The sequence below is a fragment of the Muscardinus avellanarius genome, assembly GCF_963383645.1.
Source record: "Muscardinus avellanarius genome assembly, chromosome: 14".
Lineage (NCBI taxonomy): Eukaryota > Metazoa > Chordata > Mammalia > Rodentia > Gliridae > Muscardinus > Muscardinus avellanarius.
This window is the reverse complement of record NC_137800.1, coordinates 11606092-11618218: the sequence shown is the minus strand read 5'-3', so window position 1 is coordinate 11618218 and position 12127 is coordinate 11606092. Positions and strand designations below refer to the sequence as shown.

The 12127-nt window shown below is 39.2% G+C and overlaps 1 protein-coding gene across 1 annotated transcript in view; it reads left to right on the top strand.

The window, feature by feature from the left end:
• The window catches only part of ADAMDEC1 (ADAM like decysin 1), a gene marked incomplete at both ends in the record, with an annotated part of 31481 nt that extends 26120 nt beyond the window's left edge, over nt 1-5361 (top strand). The window contains 2 exons of the mRNA XM_080710209.1: nt 2123-2207; nt 5240-5361. Of these exons, the coding sequence (XP_080566335.1) occupies nt 2123-2207; nt 5240-5361 (207 nt within the window). The remainder of the gene's footprint in view (nt 1-2122; nt 2208-5239) is intronic.
• Nucleotides 5362-12127: the final 6766 nt, after the last annotated feature.

Below are 12127 nucleotides of genomic sequence, written 5' to 3'. Positions count from 1 at the left end.
GGAAATTCTAATGATGAACTGGATATCACAGTAAAAGATAAATCTGCATTTGTGTTTACTCTCAGCTTTAGTTACCCTTCAATACCCAGGAAGAATGATGCTCTGGTGTCATAAGGTTGAATGTGAAGTAGACCATTAGCCATAACTTGTCATCTATGATCTTTCTGGACAGTCACAGGCATCTTGTCAACGCAACATGCAAACCAGGAATTAAATAATACAAAGGAGAAACAAAAGAAAAACAACATATACTTGTAGAGAGTGGGTTGTCATGCTAATAGACCCACTTACAGCATCTAAGATAAGGACTACGATTCTGCTGACATTAGAAATCTCAAGGTCTCTCTGTAACCCAATGAAGCCCTCGTAGCATGTTTGCTCGCTAGCAATCTCTTACTAGGTTTCTGAGAAAGAATTCTGCTTTCTTAGTAATCTTACTTCTAAGACAAAAAAAAGTTAAAATACATTATATATATGTATGAAAACATCACACATCCACCCATTATTTTGTATAATTAATATGCACTAATAATTATAATAGTTAATGTTTGAAGCTATTTATATACATTAGATTATCTACAAAATGTTTTTATATATACCATCTCCTTTGTTACAACCAGTTTAATATCTAGGTATATTTCCACAATACTAAGTATAGTCTTAAAAGACAGGCTGCCTTTAAAGTTTCTCAGGGAAGTTAAAACATTCTTCATATAGTGTTTGTACATTTTGAAAGTTTATTCTAAACATTTTCCAATTTTCCATGAATATGTATAATATTTTCTTTTGTATTTAGGTTCTAATTAATTTCCGTGTGTGTGTGTGTGTGTGTGTGTGTGTGTGTGTGTGTGTGTAGTACTGAGAATGGTGCTCAGGGAGTGCTCTACTACCACTTAGCTCCATCCTCTACTTCTTTTTATCTTGAGATAAGGTTAATTTCTCAGGCTGGCCTGAAACTTATGAACTTCCTGCTTCAGCCTCCCGAGTTGCTGGGGTTACGAACCTGTGCCACCACACTTGGCTCATCACTACTAATTTTGGTGTCATTTTACTATTAAACCGTTATCTTAGTGACTCATCAAATATTTTTAGGAGTTGATCCTCTGTTTGTTCCCAGATAGAGAATTATACCCCATAAACACAATGAAAAGATGATGTATATAATTTTCAATTATTATTCTTTACCATGTCTCATGGTAATTTGTTAGAATTTCCACAAAATATAGAACATAAGTAATTTCTACCTTATTATCCTTCATTCTATTGGATTCTTTTTTACAATTTTTTATTTAGAATTTCTTTATGAAGATGCATGATTCTGTTCATAGTTTACATACATAAGTAATTTCTACCTTATTATCCTTCATTCTATTGGATTCTTTTTTACAATTTTTTATTTAGAATTTCTTTATGAAGATGCATGATTCTGTTCATAGTTTACATATATGACAAATAATGCTTACCTAACTCAATAATGGCTGCTGAAGCTTATAAACTAATTTTACCCTTGATCACAACAATGTCTGTTGTTCTCTCCTCTCGGTCTCTTAAAATGATGGATTATGTTACTTTATTCCGAACAATCTAGCCACCGTGCATTTTTGGTGAAGAAAAACCACATTGTTATAATAAAGAGTTATAATACTAATAAACTGGGGTTTTGCTAATATCATATCCAACATTTTTAGATTCATCAGTGAGACAGCATGTGTGATCATTATCGGTCTGTCGAAATTATGAAGGTTTGATAAAATTAATTTGAGATTTACAATCATTTTATCTCTATTTTCATACCATTTGAATAGTGTAAACAATAATCTCCACTGAAGAATTTAATTAACTTACCTGCAATACCACCTAGACCAAATTTATTTGGGAGAAACTCTTAGCTATTTTTTGTCTTTGAAAAGGTAGTTTTCATTGTCCAACAAAGCAAGTTAGCTTAAAAATTAAAATTTTAGCTCAAAGGTAGAATGCCCCTGGGTTCCATTCCCAGTACTGAAAAAAAAATAAAAATAAAAAGGAAAATTCCATTTCATTGCGATTTTGAACCTAAATTCTGTGCACCTGGTCTGTAGGAAGAAAACTCTGAGCCTTCTCTCCCTGTTTTGTGTGTTTGAAGGCCTGCGCCAATCTCTGCTGTGAGGCCACGACCTGTAAACTGAAACCCAGCGCTGAGTGTGGGGAAGACGTCTCTGCTGCAGCACGTGAGACCTTCTTTTTCTTTCTGCCCATATATTTTCTCACTTCCATTTTAGACTTGAGAAAGGTGTCCCATTGAGTTCTACAGTGCACTAAAGCACAATTTTTAAAATATGTTAAAGTGGCTCAATTTTGGAGAGAAAGAGAAAGGGGGGTAAAGCAACATTATAAGCATAAATAGCTTAGGTTGGGGATGAGAAAAGGGGCTGCTTTGGTATCTGTGACGTTAGGGCTACTAAATCTGCACTAAAAATTGTGTTATTTTCTATTAGATGAGGACAAGTTAAATGCAAACTAAAATGAGAAGAAAAGTATAGATTTTTTTAAAAAAGATGATGGGTAAGCACATTTTATTCTCGATTAGGAAATGACAGTTGTAATTTGTAAGGTAGTCAGAAAATCCATAGCATATAAGAACATGGTATAAGATTTGGCAATGAGTAATAAATAAATAAGCCATTTATGTATTTACTTATTCAGTGGTACTAAGGATCGAACTCAGAATCATTCTACTTCCAAGTTATACTCACAGCTCTTTCATTAGTTTTGTTTGGAAACAGAGTCTCACAAGGTTGCTGAGAGTTTCACTGAGTAGAGAGGCTGTATTCAAACCTATGATCCTCTTGTCTTTGCCTTCCAAGTACTGGGATTCCAAGCATGCACCACCACGCCCAGCTCAATTTTATTCCTTTTAAAGTATTTCAGTAAGCCATAATCTAGGCATTATATTTGTGCTTCACAGGCCTGAGTGACAATTGTTTGGAATTTGGTACTTGATATTTGTTTCAGAGAAAAATGGTCTCTGAATATAAAAAATGGCAATAACAATAAAAATCTTAAAACTGGGAAAGATTCAGGACACGTTGTATGAAAAGAGACATTCCTTATGCCCCTCCCCTGGCCCTTAATCTTTTTTTTTTAGGTTTTATGCATTTTATACATTTTTAATTTGGTTTTCATCTTAACGTGTTAAGGCATTTTTAGTATCAATCCATTAATATTTTTTAAAATTTGTTTTATTGGTGCATTGTACTCATACATCATAATGGGGTAAAAAACAAAAACAAAAACAAAAACTTGTGTAGACATACATGCACACATCGCCCAGTTAGCCCTTACTCAGTCTCCCCCATTCCTTCCCCATCCCTCCTTCCCATGCTTGGCTTACTGGCTGACATCTATATGTAAAGCTGAAGGGAGCATATAAAGATAATTGACTCGGATACCGTTAACAATGACTGTCTCAGGAAAGAAACAACTAGGGCATTTATTTGCCCACCGCCATTTAACACAGCCTGTGTAAACTTGGTGTGAATTCACTCTGCAAAGAATTCTAGGCCAGGAGTATAGCATATCAAACAAGGAAACAAACAAAGAAACAAGAGAAAAAAAAAAAAGAAATGAAAATCCTTTCAACTTTTTAGTGACTTGGAATGATGGGTTGGCATACCCCTCATATTGTACGACAGTCAGTTTAGAATTGTGGAAGGAAAATTGAACTTGGACTCAAGACACTTAAATTCTAAATCTAAGCCTTAATTCTGTCAAAAACTAACTGGAACTATCAGACAATTTACTTAGTTTTTTCTTACCCATTAAATAGCATTAATAATATTGTCTCAGTAAAATTTGAGTTTTATTTAATTTTATCTATATTTATATTTTATATTTATATAATATATAATATTTATATTTATATAATTTATCTATATTTATACTTTATCTATAAATTTTCATTTTAATGTTATATGATGTTTTGTAATTCATAATAACAATGGCTTTTAAACTTTTTTTTCTTTTAACCAGAGAATGAATCAAGGACCCCACTTCATTGAGGAGCTAGTTGTCCAGGACAAGAATCAAGAATTCTGCTATTCAAGGAATCTTCTTTATTTCTCTCTTTGCACTGAGATATACAGCCAGCTTTCTGTATTCTGGGTTCTGCCGCCATGAATTCAGTCGACGACAGCCAATATTTGGAGAATATTTGCATCTACAGTAAACATATAGACTTGTTTTCTTGTCACTGGTTCCTATATAATACGGTAGAATAACTACTCACATAGCATTTACTATGTAATCTAGAGATGACTTAAAGTATATGGGAATATTTGTGTAGGTTATATACAAACTCTATGCCATTTTACATAAGAGACTTGAGCACAGGCAGATTTTGTTATCTGGGGGGTTCTGGAACCAGCCCCAAAAATATACCAAAAGATGACTGTGCTTGATTTTCATTTGTTATTCTACTTTGTATATTTTTTGCCAGTCCTGTCAACAGGGGTAGATAGATGTACTTAGAGAAGTCATCTGTGCATTTAGACATAATCTTAAATGTATTTCCATGGGGCCCGATAGGGTCATATTCTAGATGGATCGACTCCGCATACTGCACACACTCGGAAAGCACTTTATCCATTGCGTCATGCCTCCTAAGAGAACCTGGGATGGTGTTCAAAAGTACACATGAAGCCGGCCGTGGTGGCACGTGCCTGTAATCCTAGTACGTGGGAGGCTGAGACGGGAGGATTGCAGGTTCCAGGCCAGCCTCAGACACTTGGTGAAACCCTCAGCAATGAGATGAAACTCTGTTTAAAATTAAAAAGTAAAATAGGGCTGGGAGTCTAGCTCAGAGGAAAAGTACCCCTGGGTTCAATCCCCAGTACCATAAATAAATAGATGATAGATAAATAAATGAGTAAATAAATAAGCAAGCAATCTCTTTGGGCCCTATTAGCCATCCCACCTGTGAACAGTGTCAACCAAAGAACAGTCTTCTTGGATACTGTTACCCATCTGTGAATAGTCTGAACAGAAGATACCTACGGATAAGACACTGAAGTCCTGGTAGGACCCTGTAGACCAAAACACGCTAAATTATCCTCTGACTACCGGACACATGTCATCCTCATACACCTTGTTCTAGTCACCTCTCACAAAAGACATAGTCTTCCAAATGTGTCTCTCTAGAAATGGGCCACATTTTCTCTTGAATATGTGTTTCTTGCTTTCCTAAATATTTTTCTTTTATTAGCGTTAGTGTATGCTGAAATTCTTTCTGCCCTGCGAGCCAAGGACCCCGCCAGTCTTGCTTTCCTCGCTCCCCCCACTGGGAACTCTTGTAGATCCTTCACAGAATCAGCCCTTCTTCTGTGATGCGAGGAAGCTCTTAGACATCTCCATCCAGCTGCCTGGTTTTCGTTTCGAACTCACTGTGGAAGTCTAGGTCTTATTACTTTTTCTCTCAAAGATTGCCCTTTATAGATATACATGTACATATTTGGGGAAGCTTTGAGACATCGGAACCAGCCTTCACGTGACCCTCTTTTATTTATGACCACACACTTGGTCAACACATTCTAAGAGAGAAGCAGAGACGGAGAGTCTGGAAAAGCTCCCTAGACAAAAGGAAGTAAGTGTAAGCAACCGGAAAGAAAAGGGGGGAGGAATAAAAGAAACTTGCTCCCCTCCGCTGACGAAGCAGAAAAGATTCTAGGTAGCTACCACTCTGCTCCTGATGACGAGAAAATCATTCTTCATTTTGAACACTGAACATAAAAATATCATCATACTGAAAAGTTACAACTTTTTAGCTTTTATCTTTCCCCCCACCTGGTAGCAACCCCAAATTGGCAGAACTTTTCAATCTGAAATCACATTAATCTGGATTTGGGTATCTTCATGGGCATAGGATAAAAAAAAGCAAGAAAAGATGAAGCTTCAGGAAGAAGAGTCCCCCACCCATCCTGAGGGTTAAAAGAAAAAAATCTGCTGTTATTCCAATTTGGGGAGGAGCATAGCACACAGACATGTGATGGGAAATCAGACCAAGCCAGACAAGGTGGTGCACACCTGTAATCCCAGTGCTTGGGAGGGTGAGACAGGAGGCTCGCAGGCTCAAAAAGCCCCTCGGAAACGCAGCGAGGCTCTCAGCAGCCTAGTAAGACCCTGTTTCCAAATAGGAATTAAAATCACGCTGAGGGTATAAACTTAGAGACAGAATGTCTCTGGGTTCAATCTGCAGTACCATTAAAAAAAATAATAAAAGAAGAAGAAATCAAGCCAAAGCGTAGGTGATAAGGTTCACCAACAGACAGAAAAGAGCTGAGAAGGAGAAGCGAAATATTCGAATTCAGTAGTAATTCATTTCACGAGAAAAAGACAGCTGGAAGAAAAATGCACAAGTCTTGAGATAAAGCCATGTGCTACAGGGTGACATTTTCATCCATGTGACGACGGGGCCCTGTAAGACCAGGCTGACTATTAACCTTGCAGCTGTCTTGGCAGTAAGTACCCTCCACCATGTTTGGCTATGACAAAACTCCACAAACACATTGCACACAGGGCGCCCGGTTGTTGAGCGGGGCCTGGCTGCATGCTGACACATGCTCCACTCCAGCGTCTTTACCAGCATGGCTCTGTGGACTGACACGGCTCATTCTCTTTCTATCTGTGCTTCTAATATGCCGATCCCTGAGACAGGTAATGCTCCCCTCGTACAGACACATCTTAAGTAATGAAAACTAAAATCAAGTCAAATCAAAGACTTTCTAGAAAAAGAATTCCTCTAAGTTTCATGAAAATCAGTAGTGTAATAAAATCTTTGCAAGGCACAGTTCTCGGCTCTCAGGGCAGACTTTACCCCTGAAGGACTAAGTAAGTCCTAAGGTACAGTGCCTGGCTTTGTTTCTTCTCTTCTTCATTTTTAAGCAGGGGATTCCATCTTACTCCTGACACCCCAATTCTTCATCCTCAATCTGTGATCCACTTTCATTTCTAAAAATCCTATTTATAAACTACCCCATAGTTTGCAGGAAAATTACCAACTTCCCTTCAGGCAGGTCTCTTCCGAAGCTTTGGACCAGGAACCACAGTGGCCAGTGACTGGGCAGGCAAAGCAGGTTTCCTCAGCCCGCAGAGCAGGCTGGGAGGGCTTTTCTAGGCTGATCTGGCTCAGCTACAGGAATGGTAAGAACTTTGTGTTTCACTCCTTTCACACACATTCTACTTTTCTTTAGCATTAGAAGGGCTGTAATCAATGCACCATTATTGAACAACATAGAAGACTCCAGAATCCAGGGGTGGGCATGTCTTAATTATTAAACCTGGAAGTTTAGGGGGCCAGATATGGTCTCTTGTGGTTCTAATCCAACGCAGGCCTTTGTGGACAAAATCTAGGTGTTTGCGCGCCCTCTTGTGGCCACAGTGTTTACAGCAGCAGAGTCCGTGACTCCACCCTTCACTGGATCCTCCCTGATACTAGAGCCCACAGAGAATGACTTGAATGAGATCTGTGTTGCTGGTCAAGCTGTCTGCAAGCACTGGACGGAGCCAGGGACAAGAGCCCAGTTCCACAGAGAGTGATCTGTCCCACAATCACATCTGCATTTCCTTCAAGTTGTCCTAATAAAAGTTGGTCCTCTTAGGTGGAAAGCTGTACCAATGGCCAAGCCTTACCCAGTTCTCTTGTTAATGGTTGAATGCATAGATAGTCAACATCTGCCTTCAACATACAGTGAAAGTGCTGGTTGCACGCTTAATAGGAAATGGAATTCAAGGCTCAGAGTTTGCAAAATTCTCCTGTATTTGTTTCAGATCTGGCCAGTTTTTGCACTTAAGAAAAGTCTTGAAAATAGGAAGAAGAAAGGAAGAAGAAAGAGGAGTGTGCATTCTCTGGAAATAGTATTCTTCAGGCACTGCTAACACACACACACACACACACACACACACACACACACACACACACACACCAAGCCGTGTCCCCTGAATTGTCTCAAATAGTTACCAATAGCTTCTCCAGGTGATCATAGAGCCATCACCCCAGGATCTATACAGGATGCTGTTTGAGTTGTATAATACTATTTATTTCTTTTTGTTATTCAGTAATACAGTAAAGATATTTTCTGAAATAGTTGTTTATTTTTAATTGATTGATTGATTGATTTGGGTGCTGGAGATTGAACCCAGGGGCATTCTACCTCTGAACTGCATCCTCAGCCCTGTTTTTTCTTTTTTCTTTCTTTTTTTTTTTTTTGAAACGGGGTCTATGTTGCTGATTGCTGAGGGGCTCACTAAGTTGTTGAGGCTGGCCTCAAACCTGCAATCTCTCTGTCTCAGCTTCTAAAGTACAGGCATGTGCCATCATGCCTAGCTAAAAAAGTTCTTTACTTCGCTTTGCTAAGGGAAACCAAGAAAGGAACTTTTATTTTTCACGATTTAGGGTGGTTTTTAAGAGGGAAGAAATCCCTCTCCCAGGAGCTGTTGTGGTGGATCAACAAGATGAAGGGAGAATGAGCCCTGTCCAGAAGACACACACAAGGGAGAAGGCTTTCTGTCCTTGGAGAGGAACATGGAAAGAAAAGCCCAAGTATAAAAGAAGAAGAATGCAAATTGCAAGAAGCAGAGGTCTTAAACCAAAGGTTTTAAAGAGTCCGAAGTGTTGGAGATTTGGAGGGGCAGTTTTCTTGCTTCAGATTGCCACAGCATGGGGATAACTAGACTCCCTTCCAGAAGAGCTAGGCCTGGAGCTTTCTTCAGCCCAGCTAGACAGACAGACGTCTGCTCAGCTCTGACACGGGGACTTTCACTAACTAGGCTTTCCTGAGTTTAGTCATTAAGGCAGGAACTGCCCTTAATATGAGGGAAGCCTAAATGGCACATTATCTGTTCTTCCTGGGAATTGAAATAACCTAACTATAGTATTTTCTACTTTAAAATTCATTTAACATTTTTTTCTCCTTATCGTAAAAGGGAAAAGTGTCATAATATATTCTCAGCCTCATATTTTATTAACCTTAGCTTCAAACCAAAAGATGTAGAACGGCTTCTTGGTTTGCTTGTCTTTAATATTTTTTTCTGGAAACTGAAGCCCTGTCTCATTTCTCACCGTGAACCAATTTCTTGAATCAGACCGACTGCCTACCTACCTGCCGTCATGGGTAGGACTAGTATTTCAGACACACGTCTCTTTTTTCATATATGTATTATAAATATATCAGATAAACCAGTTACATGTATATAACTATTTTACCTCAGGCCAGGACTTGCTTTTTTATTTTCTTAATGTTTCCTTTCCAAGGTTAAATGTTTTTTTAATTTTGATAAAATTTTATTTATCATCTTTTCCCATTTATACTTCTTTTTTGGCTCTGAACTAACACAATACCCACCCTATTAAGTTGCTAGGATTTTTAAAATCATGTTTTCTTCCAGAACTTCTATTCCTTTAGCTCCACACATAGATGCATGGTGCATTTCAAGTGAATATATAAGTATATTTCAAGTATAGCAATGGTACAGTCAGATGTTCACTTTTTTCATATAGTTCTAGAAGTATCTGTTGAAAAACAGTATTCTGTTTGTAGCGAGTGTCCTTGATACATTTGTCAAAACAAAACAAAATCAGTGAGCAAATGTTTAAGGATCAGTTCCTGGCTTCTTCATTCTGTGCCATTGACTTAGATCCCATCCCGCGACCTCCTTAAATTAGCTCATTAGTTCTACTAGCTTGTTCGGCTTCAGTGACTTGTCGCATTACTTAGGCACCAGTGACTATTCCTCAGGCAGCTCTTGTCTTCAATTCAGGTACCACCAAACTTCTTTCCTTGAGCTTGGCCCACAACCCATGCCTTGCTATGCGACGACCCTCTGGACCACACATGATACCTGCTACCCGGCAACAGATGGATGTGAGCATTTTCTCTCTTGCCCATCCCCCAAGTCAGTGGCATCATCTATATTGTTGCTTAGGCAGTTGTTTTAGCCCAGTATTTAAATTTAGAGAAGGGGTCTTTCAACTTTGACTTGGGAGCCAGGGAGCTGTATTCATTGAGGGGAAATATCCCATATTTATTGGTAATTGATAAGTTAAAGGATCAATGCTTTTGCTTTATTTTTATTATTTTTTGTTTGTTTAGCATAATATTTCTTCTCCTCATATGATAAATAGAAGAAATTGTGTGTGTGTGTGTGTGTGTGTGTGTGTGTGTGTGTGTGTGTGTTACTAATGGTTGAGCCTAGGGACATTCTACCTCTGGGCTATACCTCCAGCCCTATTTTATTTATTTTGAAACAAGGTCTCACTAAGTTGCTGAGGCTGGTCTTGAATTTATAATCCTCCTGTCTCAGCCTCCCCAGTACTGGGATTACAGGTGCGTTTCACAGCACCTGGCTACATTTGAAGAAGACAGTCTTGTGTCTGGAGTGTACCCAGGCATTTTTCTCACTTCAGACACCCTGAGGACATCTTTTTCAACACACTATAGAGCTCCTGTTCTACAAAAGAACATTTACCAGTAAGATTCCATAGGTCTAGCTAAAACAGAAAACCCAGGATTAAGTGCAAAGATACAGTGTATGCAAACCCGAGTACTAATTTACCCTTTTCAAAAGAGAAAATTCCATGCAAAGCATTATTTAATAGTAAAGATAGCCTTTGGGAGGTGAAGTTTCTCATGCCTGCTGGATAATGATCATCATCACCCAGAAGTTGTTACCTGGCTTGCTTCCCCTGCATTCATTAATTTTCTATTATGGGATAGCAGGCACTGAGATAGAGAGCAGGGAGAATTCCTATTTTCCTCCAAACCATCCCAAATTGCAAGTTAAAGGAAGAGTGCCAACTCCGTCTCCGTCAGCAGATAGCACCTGCTCAACGCCATCCTCAACATGGCAGGCTGGTGCCTCAAAACAATGCTTCACTGTCACACAGCGTCGACCAGCAGGGGCCAGGAAAGCAGAACAGGGCACAGAGATGGTGGCAAACCAGGAAGCCACAGGAGGTCCTGTGGGACTCACTGAGAACCTTTCAAAAAGCAGGTGGTTAGTTACCACATTTATTTGATGGGAGAATCGTTCATTCCTTTGCTTTTTAGCGTTATGAAGTTGGGGTACTACTTGCAGTACTATAGAACCCACATCAGAAAGCAGGAAATGTCCATTTTTTTTACCTTCAAGAACTATTAAATTGATGCCACAGCTGGCCAGCATGTTACCTGTGCATGGAGGAAAAAGATGTGCGCGTTACCATGGCAACCCTAACCTGTTAGGGGTACCCAAAGAATGTAGTGTTTAAATGCTTTTATTTAAAGTGCTTTGTAGTCATGCATCATGGCGAGAGTCTAGGTGGTACATTTTAACATGCACAGGGCACTTGGTAAATTTCCCCCCACATCCCACGTTCTCTCCCATCCTTCCTCCCCAGTCATGTAAGCATGATTGGTGGTGGTACCTTCACATATGGACACCATCTTACTTGAGTGTCTTTCTTCCCCAAGTCTCTTTTACCCCTCCCCACCTACCTCCCCCAGTCCCCTTCTACTGATCTCCCTCCTGTTCTGTCTGAAGTACCTTTTGTTTCCTATGCTGTCTCTAGATTCCATACACGTACGAGAGAAAACATATGACCCTGACTTTCTGAGACTGCCTCTCTTCACTTAGCATAATATATTCTGATTCCATCCATTTTCCTCTAACAGAATGTAGTGTGGTATGTGGTGTGATGTGTGTGTGTGTGTGTGTGTGTGTGTGTGTGTGTGTGTGTGTGTTACTGAGGATGGAACTCAAGGGCCATCCTACCTCTGAGCTACACCCCCAGTCCTGTTTTATTATTTTTAACTTTGAAATAGGATCTCACTGCGTTGTTGAGGCTGGCTGTGACCTGCAATTCTTCTGTCTCGGCCTCCCAAATACTTGGACTGCAGGCGTGCACCACCATACCTGCCATCAACAGAATATATTTTCAAACCACATTTTAAAGTGATCAGCTCCTTTCTTTAATGCCTTAAGAAAACATGGCTTATGCTTCTCTTTCATTAGGCAATTGTGACACCTGGTGTCAGAAATAAAGAACTTTTCCTCCAGTCAGGCTCTTCTTAAGGAAAAGGCAGAAATATTGTTAGAACATGGAGATTTTTAGGAGAAA